The sequence below is a fragment of the Pundamilia nyererei genome, unplaced genomic scaffold (assembly GCF_000239375.1).
Source record: "Pundamilia nyererei isolate P.nyererei 1_Seehausen unplaced genomic scaffold, PunNye1.0 scaffold00144, whole genome shotgun sequence".
NCBI lineage: Eukaryota > Metazoa > Chordata > Actinopteri > Cichliformes > Cichlidae > Pundamilia > Pundamilia nyererei.
This window is the reverse complement of record NW_005187545.1, coordinates 1,453,530-1,470,448: the sequence shown is the minus strand read 5'-3', so window position 1 is coordinate 1,470,448 and position 16,919 is coordinate 1,453,530. Positions and strand designations below refer to the sequence as shown.

The 16,919-nt window shown below is 40.7% G+C and overlaps 1 protein-coding gene across 4 annotated transcripts in view; it reads left to right on the top strand.

Annotated features, from left to right (window-relative positions):
* The window catches only part of ptprub (protein tyrosine phosphatase receptor type Ub), a 188,094-nt gene that overhangs the window by 41,997 nt on the left and 129,178 nt on the right, over positions 1–16,919 (top strand). For all 4 annotated transcript variants that reach the window (XM_005744492.2, XM_005744491.2, XM_005744490.2 and 1 more), the window contains exon 2: positions 14,326–14,457. In XM_005744492.2, coding sequence (XP_005744549.1) covers positions 14,326–14,457 — 132 coding nt within the window. The remainder of the gene's footprint in view (positions 1–14,325; positions 14,458–16,919) is intronic.

The window sequence follows — 16,919 nt, the reverse complement described above, 5'->3', positions numbered from 1 at the left end:
TTGGCAGAGCATGGCTTTGCCCTGTACGAAGGGTAAAATTATCTGTCCTTTGTCTCCTCCTCATTGATGTCAACTGTAAAAACAAAGGAAGGCGGCGCGCGCATGTTTTATGCTAAATGTGCTCCAGACGAGAACAATGGATGGCGAATTAGAAACACAGACGTACAAAGAAAGGCTGCGTGAACTGAAATGCTCTTCTCCTGCTCCCCTCCCTGCATGCAATCCTATATGTGGGTTAGTGGAATTGAAAGGCTGCAGGTTGTGGAGACAGCAATTGGCTGCCTTTGTGTAAGTGGAATTGACAGGCAGCAGAGCGGTGAAGCTGCTACGGGGTATGTAGTTTAGCAGAGTTGATAGACACCAGTTCCCCCCCCACCCTTGGTGAGCTGGGACGCTGCAGGCGGTTTGAAGAGGACGTGCAGTCAAATGGACTCAGCTCAGCTGGTCAGGGATTGCATGCGATTGGTGGAGGTCAGCTGAAGTGGGAAGTGAGTGTCTGTAGTTCCCTCTGGTGTGGGAGTTTGTTTACCCCCAAATAAGTGTAGATGTTAAATTCAGACGCAGTACTTGTGACCTTTAAACGACCCTTTGGTTACCCTCTGCTACATTTGATGAAGTCACACAAAAACGACCCGTCTACGAACCAGGAAGCTGTTTTCAAACAACACTGCTCAGCCGGGCAGTGAGTCATATGTTTACTTTAGCAATTCAGCTGCTGCAACAACAGCTACAGGAAGCATTATCAGGTGGAAACATTCAAGCCTGCCTAGTTTAATCCTTCAGTTAGACACACATCCTGCTACAGTACCTACCCAAAGACTACACACACTATATACTTGGAAGTAACGTATCAACAGGCAAGTGTGTGTGTGTGTGTATTTTTATTTGTTTGACACGTCATAATCACCTCTTAAGCACATTTGAACGACTCCATAGTGGAAAGAATGTAATAACGTTGTGATTCATGAAGCTAAGATGGATTATGAATCATTATGATTAGGTCATGAGGCATTACTATCTAAATTAAAGGGATCAATTATTTTTATAAGTGAGGTGTGTCATAGTTTAATATTTATCTCCTCTTTATGATATATAAAAACTGTTGAATGAGGCTGTGGGTTTTCACAGGAAATGTGATTAGGCTACACGAAGCTCCAATACTCATCGGTGCCACTGTGTTACTTTTACAGATTTAACAGGCAGTTTTGGAACGTTTGACATTGATGGCGTGGACTCTCTTATATACATCTTCAAAAAAAAAACAACTTAAAAATCCATGAGCTGTTTTCTTTAACCATAAATTAAAAAGGCCAGGAAGGTAATTAGAGGGGAGCCATTTATGCATGCTTCCCAACAAAACTTCATTACTATAATGATTGCGTTTTGATTAATCAATTAACCCCGTGGCCATAAATTTTCATAAAATGGCAAAAAGAAACCTTCCACACCTCAATCTTCAAATTGCATGGTTTTGTGCTGCCATAGGTCCAATATTGTTATCATTGATTAATTTGTTGTGTACTTTCATGATCACTTACGCAGTCACGGCTGTCAGATGTCAGAACATGGTGAAAAATGTCAGTCAGAGTGGAGCCCTCTGCTGTTTTCTGGAGATCAGTTGATCAATTTTATGCAGCCAGTTCTTTCAGTTCTTGCCTTAAACCAAAGAGAAAACCAACCAGGAATTATAAACATACCACAGTCATTAAGCAAAAGAGCTGATGGACACCAGTCAATAAACAGATGTTTTTTTATTGCGCTTTATCAAAACAAGTATTTGGCTTAGTGGTGGTAAAGTCCCTTCACATGTAAGAGGCCCCTTTCTGCAGGTTTGTCTCAGTCTGTCACTGGCTGAAAGAGACACGTGTCCTCTGGTCCGTCACTTTGCTGTGGGTTTCCTCATTACACTCCACAGGCGCACTGTGGAGTTATTATTCCCCCGCTTTGAACTTGCAGGATTAGTTCCTTTATAAGATTTCCCCCTTTCATTTCTCTGTCTCTCTAAAGAAAAGCAGATGTTGAAGAGTGAGCCAGACAGACTTTGTCCTGCTAATTAAACTGATTTATTTTATGGGCCTTTAGATTTTGCTTTGCTGTCACAAAACACATACGCTCACCAATTGCCTCATGAGGTACACCTTGCTGGTACTGGTTATTTTCCGAAGGCGTTTTGCCTGCAGAGCTGTCCTAATTCTTGCACTGCAAACACTGAGATTAGTGTTAAATGAAGAGACGGAACCAAAAAGTAACACAATTTTTTGTTTTACTTCAGAGTATAAATCATCAACATAGTGATCAGACCCTCCCGTTATTTTACAGCTGTGCCGTATAAAGAAAATCACAGCGTGATGGTTTAGTACTGCTGAGCATTTCCACCATGTTTTCTGTTGATATTCAATAAGGTGCCAGAAGCACTCCTCTGAGATTTTAGTCCTTATTGACATTATAGCATCACTCACGATGCAAATCTCCTCCAAAGGTGCTCCAGTGGATGGAGATCTGTGGACTGTGGAGGGCGTTTGAGTACACAGAACTAATTGACATGCTCAAGAAACCAGTTTGAGATGATCTGAGCTTTGTGACATGGCTCACAATCATGCTGGAAGATGGATACACTGTGAGATAGACATGGCCACACTCAGGTAGACTGTGGTGTTTAAATAATGGGAAATTCGCTCTGACTCTACCAACTGTATTTCCCACAAGAAATTAGGATTTCTCAGACCGGGCAATAGTTCTATAATTTTCCATTGTTAGCTGATGTAGCCCAAAAAGATCAACGTGTTGTGCAATCGGAGATGCTCTTCTATATACCTTGGCTGTAATGAGTAGTTATTTGACTTGTTGTTGCCTTCCTATCAACTTGAACCAAGCGTCTCATTCTCCTCTGACGTCTGACATCAGCAAGGCATTTTCACCCAGAGAACTGCCGCTCTCTTCTCTTTTTCAGACCGTTCTCAGTAGCTGGATTTGTGGGAAAATCCCTGCTGATCAGCAGTTTCTGAAATACTCTGACCAGCCTGTCTGGCATCAACAACCACGGCACATTGAAAGTCACTTAAATCACTTTTCTTCCTCATTCTGATGCTCAGTTTGAATTTCAGGAGGTCAACTTGACCATGTCTTCACATCTAAATGCACCGAGTTGCTGTGATGAGACTAATTTGCATTAACGTTCAGTTGAACAGGTGTACCTAATGTATTGGCCAGTGACTGCATGCTCCTCGTTTTTCCCGTTGTGGAGGTGGTGAGAAAGTGGAGATGAATATGTATTGATATCGATGAGAATAGATAATTTTTGGTAAAAAAACAACAATAAAAATCTAATAATTACACCCAACGCCCTTTCATCAGTGAACAGAGATTTTTTTCTCTCCTCCTGACATTAAACCGGCAGGATCTAGAAAGTGGAATAATTGATGTTTTCATGTTTTCACTGAAAAGGAGAAACAAGAGACAACAAGCTCAGGCTGCTTTTGTCTCCGTGTCCTTGTTGTTTTTTTTCTTTGTGCTGCCCTCAGAATAGCACAGAACAGGCTGATATCAGAAGATTAATATTTTTGATTCTTATTCCACTGACATCTGGGATACCTTTATCATCAACCCACCATCCAGGATGAAATATTGTACCGGTCTTTCAAAGTGAAGGCAAAATTAATTTCAAGATGAATTGCAGCTGACTGGTATCTTTGGATTCGCCGTGAATACAGCTGTAGGAAGCCGTTTTGTCATTGTTCATGCTTAGAAGATGAAAAGGGAAAATGTTCTTTGCTTGTGTAACTTTACTTCATTTGAATTTCGGGAAAGTATGGAAATTACCGGAGTAGACAAGGGGGAGAGGTTATGTGTGTGTTTTCTTTTTGCTGTAGGAGCATACGAGTCTTTAACTTTACTCATCCCAGAGTATTTTATGTTCATTACAGGTGTTAAATGTTAATTGTTGCAACACAAAGCAACCTCTACTCTGTACCAGGGGTTTATTATCCTGATTAGGTAACAGCTATCGTCTCACTTTTGACAAATGAAACTGAATGTTTTTATTAATTCTTTGATATAAGAAAAAGTACAATAGATTTGAGCCATATATAATTTAAAAGATCCACAATGATTTCATTTAGGATACTCTGCTTTTTTTGGTTAATGCCCAATTTGTTTTGTAATTTTGCCTCTGTACACCACCACAGTGGAGTTTTACATTAAACAACTAATTAAAGTGCAGCAGTCTAGCTTTAACTCAAGGGGTGCAACAAAAATACTGCATTAACTATTAAGACTTTACAGCCAGTTTAATAGGCCTCCATTTTTGGAGGCTCATATGTAATTGGAAAACTGACTAACAAGCATTTTTATTGGCAAGCCTATTCTCTTGCTATTATGTTGGGACAAATAAAACATTTATTAAAAATCAGAATGACGAAAAACGTTAGGAGTGGCCACATTTAAAAAGGAGTGCAGCTGATGAACATCAAAGGTCCTGAAAGACCACAGAAGAGGAAAAAAGTGTATGATGACAGAATTATTTCCATGGTTACAAAATTTCACAGGAAGAAGTAGGTGTATCATTATCATTGTCACAGTGTACAATCAATCTAAAGACAGTGGATTTACAACAAAGTGCAAACCACTGGTTACACTGAAGAACAAGAAGGCCAGATTAGACTTTGCCAGAAAACATCTAACAGTCCGAACAGATGAAACCAAAATGAACTTATTGGACTGATGGGAAGAGAAAAATCTGGAGAAAGAAAGAAACAACTCGTCATCTGAAGCATCTGCCATTAGCTGCCCAACATGGTGTAGCCAACGATGTAGCATTGGAATGTATGGCTGCCAGTGGAATTGATTCAGTAGTGTTTATTGGTGTGACTGCTGATAGAAGTACCAGGATGGACTCAAAGCAAACTCTAAAAGCAACCCAAGAGTTTCTCAGAGCAAAGAATGGGATATTCTTCAGTGGGCGGTGTCAACCCAATAGAGCAGGCTTAGTTATTAAATACATGACAGAATGCAGAGCAAACCAGCAGGATCAGAAGGTGACACCAGTAATCGCCTAGCAAAGCATCTCAAAGGAGGAAACACAGCATTTGCTGACGGCCACGAATTCTAGACTTGAGGCAGTCGTTTACGAAGGATTTTCATTTAAGTGTTAAAAACAACCCTTATATTTAAAAGTATGTTAGTTTGTCCAATTTAGTTTGAGCCTCTGAAAATTTGAGACTGTGTATGAAAACAGGTGCAGTTTAAAAACTGCTTGAATTAAATCTGGAAGTCTGCACTTCAATCACACGTTGATTGTTTGATTTCAAATCCACTGCGGTGGTGTAGAGGCAAAATTACAAGTAAGAAACGTGTCATTGTCCAACAAATTCTGGATGTAATCGTATGCATGTGATTGACTGCCTGAAAAGGAACAACAGCAGGAAAGCAAGAGCATGAACAGAATGCAGGTTGATTACAAATATATTTGTAAAATGTCCCATTTCCCTCACAACTGATCTGATTATACCAGCAGTGTAATGTTTTACAAGCTTCCAGTATAATATGATTGAGTCATTATATTGATACTTTGTATCTTGAAATATTACAAATGTAACAACTTACATATAGTTTTTTCACTTAAAGAGACAGATTCTTACTTTTGTTTCCTCTTCTTTTTTATCCTCGTTACTTGCAGGTTAACATCTGCAATAAGGTGAAATAGGTCATGTGTTTTCCCCCAGCTTTATAAACCGTCTTGATTTGTACACTTTTGATTTCTATTGACAGTGAGCTGTAGCCGTTCCGCTGTGTTATCACTATACGATATTGATATTTTTCCACAAAGTAAGGGGGAGGATCTGAGGAGCACATTATTATTGCAGTGGGGGTCTTGCTTTTTGCAACCCTAAGGCTCAGCTCTCCCCTCACCCACCCAAGTAATTTTCTTAAAGTCGCTTATTTTCTCCGCCCCCTCTAGATGCTCCCTTACAGCACCCTGGTTTTTCAACGTAGTACACCCCGAAGCTGAGCGCCTCTGCGGTACCTGTTTGCCATCTCCAGCCCTTTCTTCTCTCAATCTGCTTCCAGTCCCCTCTGTGTCTGACTGGGCCCATCCAGCCACTAGGGTTGAGTTATTAATGCCCAGGGAGGCAGAGAGATGATTTCATTGCATATTCAGGTGTGGGGATGGATGGCTTTCAGAGGCAGCCAGGGGAGTGCTGGCGAGGAGAGTCTCTGTAGTGAATAAATATACCTGTCCCCTGCTGATGCATAGGGCCACACTCACAGCAATGCAAATCAACCACTCTCCTCCCCCCTAACTGCTTCCAGTATTACTCACCCGTTCCCACCTGGATCCCCACCAGCCAGACGTGCACTCACCCCAGAATCATATGAGGCTTTCTGTGTGGAGTGGAAGAGCTCTCAGCTTCTCAGCACAGTTTGTTTCCCTTCTGTGGATGATACAACAAGCATCTTCGCCTCTTCGCCGGGCTGCATTTCCCGGATGATTTGATAGGTTCTGGTGTTCATTACCTATAGGGCTGCTTAATAATTAAGGGTAGAAGTTGCAATTTCTAGCAGGGCAAAGCATGCGCATCTTTTTTTTGGAGCAGAACCTTTTTTTTTTTTTTTTTTTTTTGTTATAAACAAGCAGCTAGGTCTCAAGTGTTTTTGAATTCTGTTGTGTTTTCACCCTCCCCAAAAAAGACCAAAATGCTTTACAGCTGCATGTGTTTATCATTCTTCTTTCAACATTTTCTCTGATTATTATTATAGTTTTTATTTTTTGCACATGATATCAAACCTTCCACGTGCAATGCCAAGTCTTGAAGGGTATCCAAATAAAATTCTAGGAATTTCAGGGAAAAGAAAGAGTAATTGCAGATTTTCTGCCAACTTGGATCTTATTTGATGAAATTGTGTGTTAAAGTGGTGTTTTTACACCTGCAGCAATAGAGTTTCTTGCTGAGGATTGTACGAGAAGATCAATGTCACGCTCATATATGCCAGTAAAATGTAAGTTTACCGTCGATACCTTTCAAGCTGTCTTAGCTTCACATAAAAAGTAAAATCAGGGGGGAGAAACTTTTCCCGCCTCTGTCCAAAGGTAACATTTCTTCTAAATCATTCTCACAACAGCTGTTAATGCAGCACACTCTATAATGTCGCATTTCTTCCTTGAATCTTCATTTTTCAGATGGATCTCAGGTTAAACTGAATTAGGATTCCTGTTTTCTTTCCAGTTTTTAGATTAAGTTACGCTAACTGGCTGAATGATGGAGCCATATATGTACTGGAACATAACAACAACAAATATCTTCTCATCTACATCAATAAAGTAGCTAAGAAAATATCATCGACACATTCAACAAACAGAGCAACACACACCCAGTGATGGGACCTCCTTGTAGATGTTACCGACTCAACCTTGCGTGTTTATGGGGAAAAAACGTTCACATCTGAGCTGTGGTGGAAAATTATGATACGTGGGAGCCAGTAAAGGTCTAAAGTGACTGAGTGCTGCAGTATATAACTCTCTATATTGAAGCCAAGATAAATAGAGGTGAAAAGACCCTGAAAGATCCTTTATGGGCAGAAACATCCTCTCAATCATTGATTGTCCAATTAAGACTAAATAACACCACTTTACAAATAGTGCTGCTCAGTGCAAAACTACCACGAAAAACTCTGCTGGCAATAATCCATTTGTGAGCTACACGAGTCATTTATAGACTTGCTAAAGTGGACAGAGAGCACATTATGACACATAATGTGTATATTCCTTTATGATTGCTCCATTTACTTTTCCACTTATTTAATAGTGCATGCAGGTATGGGTGATATGATGATATACTGTGCAAATCTCAAATTTCACCTTCAGATATTTGGCTGTTTGCTGCACATCAGTGATGAAGCCTGTATCATAGCATTGCAGTCGCCTCATTTTATCCATAAACACAGTCTATTGTTTTCTGAAAGAAAATATGCTATTTATTAGCATTTCTTTCACTTCCTAGCATAGTTATATTTTATAATCTTTTGCAAGTCTGAGCCACAGGTAGGACTCTGCGGTTCAGACCTGGTCAGGGGTCTTATGACATGGATTAAAGGATTAAAAATGTTAAGGATTTCTGTGCCTCCTTTGAGCTGTTGTCAAGAGTCCCAGAATTTTTGTCATGTGGCTATATACCCAACCGAATGACATTACTTGAGCTAATTTACCCCAATGTTCTCCCATACAGATTTTTACTGCCTCTGTGAGTGGTCGATATGGCAATTTGGTACTCAAACAAGTGCTGCTAATTTACAATCTGTACAAACACTGCCCTTTTGGAATCTGCAGTTTTTATTCTGCTCACTCTCTGTACGGAATCTCGGAAGGAGCGAAAAGGTTAGCTGCAGTGTTTCAGATCAAAGGATTACTTTCTGGTTTCAAAAGTGTGTCATTCTTCTTCTTTGAAATATTAGAAAAGAGAGGGCGTACACTTTAAGGTTTCACTTTGATGGCTGTCCACTGATCGTTTAACGGTCTTGAAATACCAACAACAGTTTAACTCTTAGGTATTCTGTGGCTCAGGATGGACTCTCTTCTGCTTGTGTTTCTGATTATGATTTATTCAAGTGAAAAGTTTGTCAGAGTAGCGGTACCTTTAAAGAAGCTTAGGCCAGCGATGTTATGCCTAAAACGTATGCAAATAAAGGGATAAGCAGAGATTCTGACAATATTCACCGTGCACAGCGACACTCTAATTAGATAGCAAGGCGGGGGATTATACAAGTAAACAGAGGGCGAGATACCAAATCTAATATGAAGAGCTACATGTGACACTAACTGCTGATATGAGCAGAGAGAGACTCATAGACATGATTTACTGCTCACATAAAGCTGGGGAAGATTTTTTACGTATCAGCCCGAATGCTGTGCCAAATTGGAGAGTCTTGCAAACCAGTTTTCACCTTCTTTTATGTCCGTATGAAATGATGGAGGACACACTACATACGTCTTCTGACAGAACCCGGCTCCTCACTTCCTCGGTGTAAATCTGAAGCTAGTTCTGTTTTCTGTCAAGTCAGAGAGGTTATGTATTGATTGATTTGTGGCTTAATCTGTGGAGATCAAGCGTAAACTACAGTAAATACTGAGATTAGTGTTAAACAAAGAGATGAAACCAAAAAGTGACACAAATCGTTTTCACTTTAGTCTATAAATCACCACCCGATTGGTCAGACCCTCCCATCAGTTCACAGCTGTGCTGTATGTAGAGAACCACAGAGTGATGATTTAGCACCACTGAGCAGTTCCACTATGTTTTCTACTGGTATTAAATCCTGAAAACTAGTTCATCACAGCTGACATTTGCTCTACAAATGATATACCTAAAATATAGCATGCACTTACTAGTATTAGGTTGAACCCCATATGTCTTCAAAACTGTCTTAACTCTTTATGATGGAAACATTCCTTAGAGGTTTTAGTCCACATTGATGCAGTTGCAGCAGATTTGTCAGCTGCACGTTTGCGATGTGCATCTCCTGTTCTGCTGCAACCCAAAGGTGCTCTATTGGATTGAGATCTGGTGACTGTGTAAGCGATTTGAATACAATGGGTGCTCAACTCATTGTCGTGTTCAAGAAACCAGTTTGCGATGTTGTGTCCTCTGTGACATGGTGTGTTCAGATAATGGGTACACTGTGGTCATAAAGGGATGGACATGTTCAGCAACAATCCATAAGTTGGCCGTGGTATTTAAATGATATGTAGTTGGTACTAACTGGTCTAAAGTGTGCTAAGAAAATATCCTCCACACCATTATCGTCACAACCAGCCTGAGCTAACGATAGAAAGTATTATGGATGCCAATTTTTCAAGTTTTCTGTTGGGGTGAATTGTAGCCTCTGTTTCCTTTTTTGAGCTTTTTTTTCTTTTTCTGACCACTCTGTGCACTTGAGAGACGATTGCGCTTGGAAAATCCCCATTTGCATGCTTGGTTTGAACTTCAACAGGTCGTCTTGAACATGTCTGAATGCCTAAACACACTGAGTTGATGCCGTGTGACAGGCTGATTAGATATTTGCCTTAACAAGCAGTTGACTGGTGTTGGCTGGTCAGATTTCAAAAAAGTAAAACATTTGATTTGATTTGGCAAGTAAATAAATAATTATTATGAATTTAAATATGCATTTAAAATTTACATTATTGGGATTACGATAAAAAACATGGAAGATTCATAAGAAAATCTTTTAGAAAAAGCCTTATTGCAGGTTCTGCAAGCTGCAAATGCTGAGAGAAGAAGGGGCTGACAGCAGATCAGCCACTTCCTTTGTAATAAAAATGGAAAGCCTCAGCACTGAGACTGGACGTTGTCGTCTATCTTGATTTATTCTATTCATTTGTGTCATTCCTAGAAAGTGTTTATCCAAGAAGTAGTAACATCTCATTTTATGCTTAACATGGAAATGTTGCCAAATACATACATCAGCCAACAACAAGATGAACAGTGGCTCAAGCTCTTAAATGAGTCTTTTTTCTCAGCCACCAAACCTTGGCGGTGTCTAGCTATGCACTGGTCAGTGCACTAAATTATGCTGTAATTATTCAGGTAAAAAAATGGCCACTGACACCCCGCACATCCATCGGTCCTCCAGAAGGAGCAGCGGAGGGAGAGTGCTTGTCATGATAGATGAGCTGGATCTCTCCCAGTGTGCTCTAAAGGAGATGACATTCCCGGGTAGCTCTGGCCTCAGATTTTGGCTTCCTTCTCCGAGACTTTTGTAGGGAGGAGTCTGTGTGCTTCATTTACTGAAGCAGCGGGGAATAATATAGTGCCAGCGTTTGGATGTGTCAGGTCCCATATCTCTGGCTGTTCTATTAGAAATAGACCCCAGTGCGGGACAATTAACCCCTGGCCTCAGCAGCAGATCTGTGCAGTAACAGCCCAGCATGGGGCAATAAATCAAACCCAGAGGGTGATGCACACACTCCCACCCCTCCTGGTTGGCTGCTACCGTCACCCAATGGACCAAGCTTACATGATTGTAAATGTGCTCCTGTGCTATCATACAATCAGTGAAGGCTGTAGCGATATTGTAATAGGCTGGCCGTAGGCAAGGGCACCCTAAGTGTTTGTTTGTGCTGCAGTTCAATAAATTGGACTGGTGGTAACCTTTGAAACAAGACAGGAGCAACACACAATTTTATAAATCAGAAGGCTGGATGGTACTTTAAGCAGGTTAGCATGTCCGTCAAAGCATCTATTTGTCTCAATATGCCACTATATGGCTGCTAGTGTGGCTTTATATGGTTAATGTTGTTTTTGTCTGTTTTCAAGTGTAGTTTGGGACATTTGTTTTGCCTTTGTGAGGTGCTTGCCACATGACAGGAAGAAAGAGAAGAGGATTGAGTTGCTAAATTAGTCAGCGGGTTAACTTTAATTTAGTTTTAGTGCCTTAACCTGATTTTTGTTTTTAAATCAGATATTCCCTTATCTAAGCCAGGAAATGGGAAATCTGTTCATTTTAATTCTATTTATTCATTTTCGCAAAAATAGTTCAGGAATCAGAATGGTCCTATATACTCTGAAGTCTGTTAGAATAGGATATTTTTTACGCTGTCAACATGACATCTATCTTATCCCAAGTGTCATAGGGCAGGAGGCGGACAGGTCGCAGACAGGTTGCAGACTGACAGGTCGTCAGTCTGCAACCATTTGCACTCACAGTCATATTGTTGGGTGGCAATTTAGAATCATCAACTAACCTAACCCCCTAAGTGCATATCGGACCACATACAAACTGCACACAGAAGGACTCTGGCCAGATGGTGAAGTCGAGCACAGGACCATCTTGCTGTGAGGCAATAGCCCTAACCACTGTGCCACCGTGCTGCCCTACAATACAAGGATATTATAATTTTTTTAAATGAAATTGTTATGTGCACTATGCTTAGTCTCATGTTTTCCTCTTCAGACACAGATGATCCAGTCAGCAGTTTAGCGTGCCAGAATGAAACCCCCTTCTGTGCTCTTTGCCTACTTGTGCCATTTAATTTCAGTACTTAATATGCAGTAAGCTCAAATTTAAACAGCACAACATGCTGTCAATTAAAAAAATATATTATGCTGTAAAAAAATATACAGAAGACTGCTTTGATGCTCAACCTTTTCTGCTTTTCATACATGTTGAAGTACCCTCTGCTCCATTTACAACAGTAGACTTTTAGAGCAAATAAGTATGTGAAAATGACTCAGATCTGTAACGTGGTCTACATCATCATGGAGCACAAGTTTTAACTCGTCAATGATGTCACGTTAGGGATGGTCTTTTCACTCGGGAGAGTGGTCGTTCCTCTCTAGCAGCCCATCACAGCAGATGTACCATCACTTGCAAAGCCAACAGACCGTGAGTGTAATTTCTTTAGAGACGACCTTCACAACTGCAGGATGCCACCAACAGCAGCCTCGAGTTGTAGCTGCAGTTCGACAAGCTGCAAGAAAGAGCTGTGCATCTCACCTTTGTAAGGAACTCTGATCTGTCAATTATCAGACAAGCTGTTGATACACAGCAGGAATATTTCTAGGTTTTTTGGGGCAAGTCCTGCGATGCTTTGAAGTTTCTTTTTTATTTATTAAATGGTAGTTTTCATTCTGAAACAGGAGTGCTTTTAGATTTAATGAAAAGCTGGAATGGCACTGATCTGATCAACCTCCCCAAGTAGTGTCATCTCCACTGTCGTGGGATCAATGCCCTCGATGTGACAGTCAGTCAGCCTCTGATTTGATTATTTGCACTACAGCATTGAAAATCACCCACACACACACCCAGAAACCACAGGATAAAATAAAAATCAGATGCTACAATATTATTTGCCCTATAACTAACTAACTATAACAACTGGAGCGGTCACAATAGTAACAGAGTTATGATTCCTCACTACAGAAAGGCTGCATGTGTTTTTCTCTGCAGCCTGTCATACTGAAGCCATTTTTCAAAATTGAGGATTAGAGAAAAAAGAGCAGCAATAAAGTTGTATATCACAGGGGTCACCTTCAGAACCTGCTTGTGGTTATTCCTGTCATTAGCGTGACTGTTTCGTGCTGTCCTGCTCCAATTAGTACTGACACAACCTCTGGTCTTATGACTGAGCAGTTCAAACTGCCCACTGTTAGAGTGTAATTCTCATGCCGATGGACTAATGTGAAATATGGCAACAGATGCAGAGAGCAACAACTGAAGCACATTATTCTGGACCCAAGGGCCATTAAAGCCATAGCTATTAAATATAATTTGAAAAAATTTGCTTTTTGGCGCATAGAATGGCAGGTTGTGAGGTATTATTATAATCACTACATTCCCCAGAGTGGCTGCTTTCTGCAAATGTTATTGCTATTTGTATATGCCTTTGTGAAAGGGCTTTAGGATGTGTAGTCTTGTTTGTCAATGCTTTATGGGAGGGGTATTTCGCCTCAGATTCAGGGGTAATCATTGCTTTTGCCAGGCTTTGTTTCTTTTTGTGCGAGTTTGAGGTAATTATCGCTCACATGGCTCGGGCTTATTGTTGGTTTGGTTGGAGAGAATTTATTCATATGAGAACAAGTTGGTGTGCTTGAAATGCACACTGAGAACGACATGGGGTTGAGCCTGCATTAAAATGTGACTGGTGGTCACATTGTTGATTTCTGACAGCAGTTTGTCTGCAAATTGCTACAACAGTGTTGTTTGATCACTTTATTGAATTTTAGCACAAATAATGTAGCAATCACAGTGAAACATCTTTGTAATTGTTATGGGTGAAAAAACGACTCTAGGAGAGACAAGTTGCAATCCCTGTTACAGTTATTGTACCAATTTGTTACACCTAAGTTATTACTTGAAACCAGGGCTGTGTCGTTGGCATTGGCATCAACACTGAGCTGAGGCTATTTATTTGGCCAGAAAGTGTCGAGAGGTGGTGAGTGTGGCTTTGATGCACATCTAGTTGTGGCTGGCAGCTAAGCTTGGAAGATGTAGGAGGAAGACATTGTGAAGCTGTGTTTGTTTTTCCCAGTTTCCATAAAAGGAAGAAGTCCCGGGGGGAATTTAAAAAACAGGTCACATTAAGTTGTGACTCATAAAATTACCATGACACTAAAGCTGAAACAATAACCGCTGCATTCTCTAGTTATGGCTTCTTAAACAAATATCTAGTTTATTGTTTTCTTATTAATCTTCAACACTAAATAGGCTGTTGATTTCAATGAAAGTAGAAAATTATGTATTAACCTGTGTGGAGTTTTAACCTTTGAGGTGAATCTGTCTTGATGTACTTTGTTTCTGTCACTGAGTTGACGTTTTCCTCTCACCTTTTAGCTGCTGGCTGCACGTTCGAAGAGGATTCAGACCCTAATCTGTGTGACTTCACCCAAGGAGAGGAGGATGACTTTGACTGGCTGTTGTTTAGGACACAGAGTTCACCTTCTGCCAACTCTGACCTGCTGAAGGGTGAGTACTCTGTGCTCATGGTTCCCTGTCCTCTTTACTTTGTAGTTTTTTTAGACACTGAAACACGGCACACGAGCGTGCATGGGACACAGGCGCCCTGTTTTCATGTCTGGGAAATACATAGACTTGTTTGTATTAATGTGGCTGGCATTATCGGCCTTTAAAAATGTCCTGTGTCCGTTATGCATCAAATTTAATGAAGCCCTCACCCTGGTTTTATCTGCTTCCTGCTAACCCCAAGGATAATTTTATGTTAACCAGCCTCACAGGACTAATGGAAACCAGCATTTCCCTGCCATCATCTTCTCCACTGGTGGTTGCCAGAGGGTGATGGCATGCATAGTTTATAAGGCGCTCCTCCATCTCTGCATTAACAAATACCTACAGGGATCTGACAAAGAGAAGATTGCTGTTTCAGCTTCTCAGCATAAAATACCAGTGGCTGCAGTGCTCTCTCCGGTAAACTACTTCTACTGGGGGAAAACTTGGAATATGATTAAGAAATTGACCTCCCTCGGGTTTAACCAATCAATCAGTGTGTGATATGGTAATGAGAATGCAACAAATCCATGACACAGACGTACATTTAAGTGTTCCTTTTACAAGAGGATGGGGAGAGCACTTGCACACTAAATAGGAGGAACCATTTCTTTAAGCCTCAAAGAAAGCACTGGTATGATTTGTTGGTAGAACAGAGCTAATTCGGTAGACATAAAGACGGGGCAGCTAAGAGGAACAGATGGAGAGATGACAAGATAGGATACAATCAGATACATCATCTAAAAAGAAATAAATGCAGGCTTCAGGGAACATTCTGTCCGTTTGGAAACTATCAACTCAAGTAGCCTTTGAAAACGGTCAAAAACACCCTGCAGGGGTAATTTAAAAGCCGGGTACTTGTGGTTTTGATTTAAAGCATTAAAATCACTTCTTGTCTGCAGGTGGTTATCCAAATACACTTCTGAACTCGATAAATCTCACATTTAATCCCAAATCACTCTTCATTCAGCCACACATCATCAGCATTCGAGCGAGAATCTGCCTGCAGCCGCCATCCAGTTCACAGCAGGCAATGAGATTATTAATTCTTTTCCCTTCGGGTTTAATTAAAACTTACTGCCATGGCATTTACAACAATCCAGAGCCATCAGTGGAACAGACCTGCACAGGTGGAATGAGGCAGGTAGTGTAATCTGCACACGACGGCTGTGAGCGTCAGTCCACGATCGATCCGTCGACCAGGAGACAAATTCTGTCTCATTTCTTAGACGCTCATCCTTCAGCCCTGCACAAGAACCCGTGTATTATTCATTTTCCTCTCCTAAATGTTGTCACTGTATATTGACAGCAGCGTTTCTTCATTGTGTTATAACTTGACATTTTCTCTGCCGTGTTATTTAAGGCGGATAATCTTACCGCAGATACAGGCACAGGAAGTTTTTGTCTTTTTCTCCTCCTCTCTGACTTAATCCCCTTGTGTTGACTTCTAACCATGTATCACATTGGGCAGCTAAGGTGGGGGGAATAACAAGAGTTTATGAGATAAGGCTATTTACATTGGACCAGTATTAACTTTGCGGGGCTGAGAAATTGGTGTCGAGGGAAGATTAGTAAACACAGCTGAGATAGCAGCAGCTTGTGGCTCCCAGGAGAAATTAGAGACTACTGCTCCCATGAAAGACAAAATAGTCTTACAAAACAAAAAGAAAAAGGAAGAAAGAGCGCAGTGAGGTCTTAATAAGACTGGTCCTTTTTTTTTTTAATCACATCTTACTTTATTTGGAATTAGAGTTGAGATTTCTGGCTGATTTTTGATAATCTTTCATTCTTTTGCTTTTGTTTAAATGAACAAGTGAGGCGTGCAGGATGATAACCTTGTACGAGAAGAATGTGTTTGCATGTCAAGTGTACCTCATTTTCTGAAAGCCAGATTCATTAAGCTTGAAAAGTTATGGGTCTGCTGCAATATTCATTATACTGTATCAGGGTCGCCTTAAGCGAAAATCCATTAAATGGGGTTAAAAACAGCTAATGGTGATGTATCTAGCTTTCCTTGTTCACCTTGTTGGTGGAAGTGAAGTGAGTGATTGCCAGCTCCCTCGGTCCACACGCCAAAGTGTCCTTGGATGAGAAAATTGTGTGAAGCAGGCAAAGTAGAGCAAAAAGTATGGGGCACCTCGTAGGCCATTACAAAGCTCTAACAAGTACAGGGTCATTTTTGGAAAGAAGGGTGAAAAACTGAATGCAGACCCTGGATTCCTCACTCAGAATGTGAATACTTAAGAGTTCCTTTGTTTAAGGAATGTGCCAGTGGTGACTAAGAGGCTTCAAGAAAAAAACAACAGAAAGGGTGGATAATTGATCCTTGTGGCTGCATTTAAAAAAATAAATACCTCAGCTGGTTAACACCTTGAATAACACGCCATTTCTTAGCATTTCATTTGTAAGACTCGGCTCAAAAT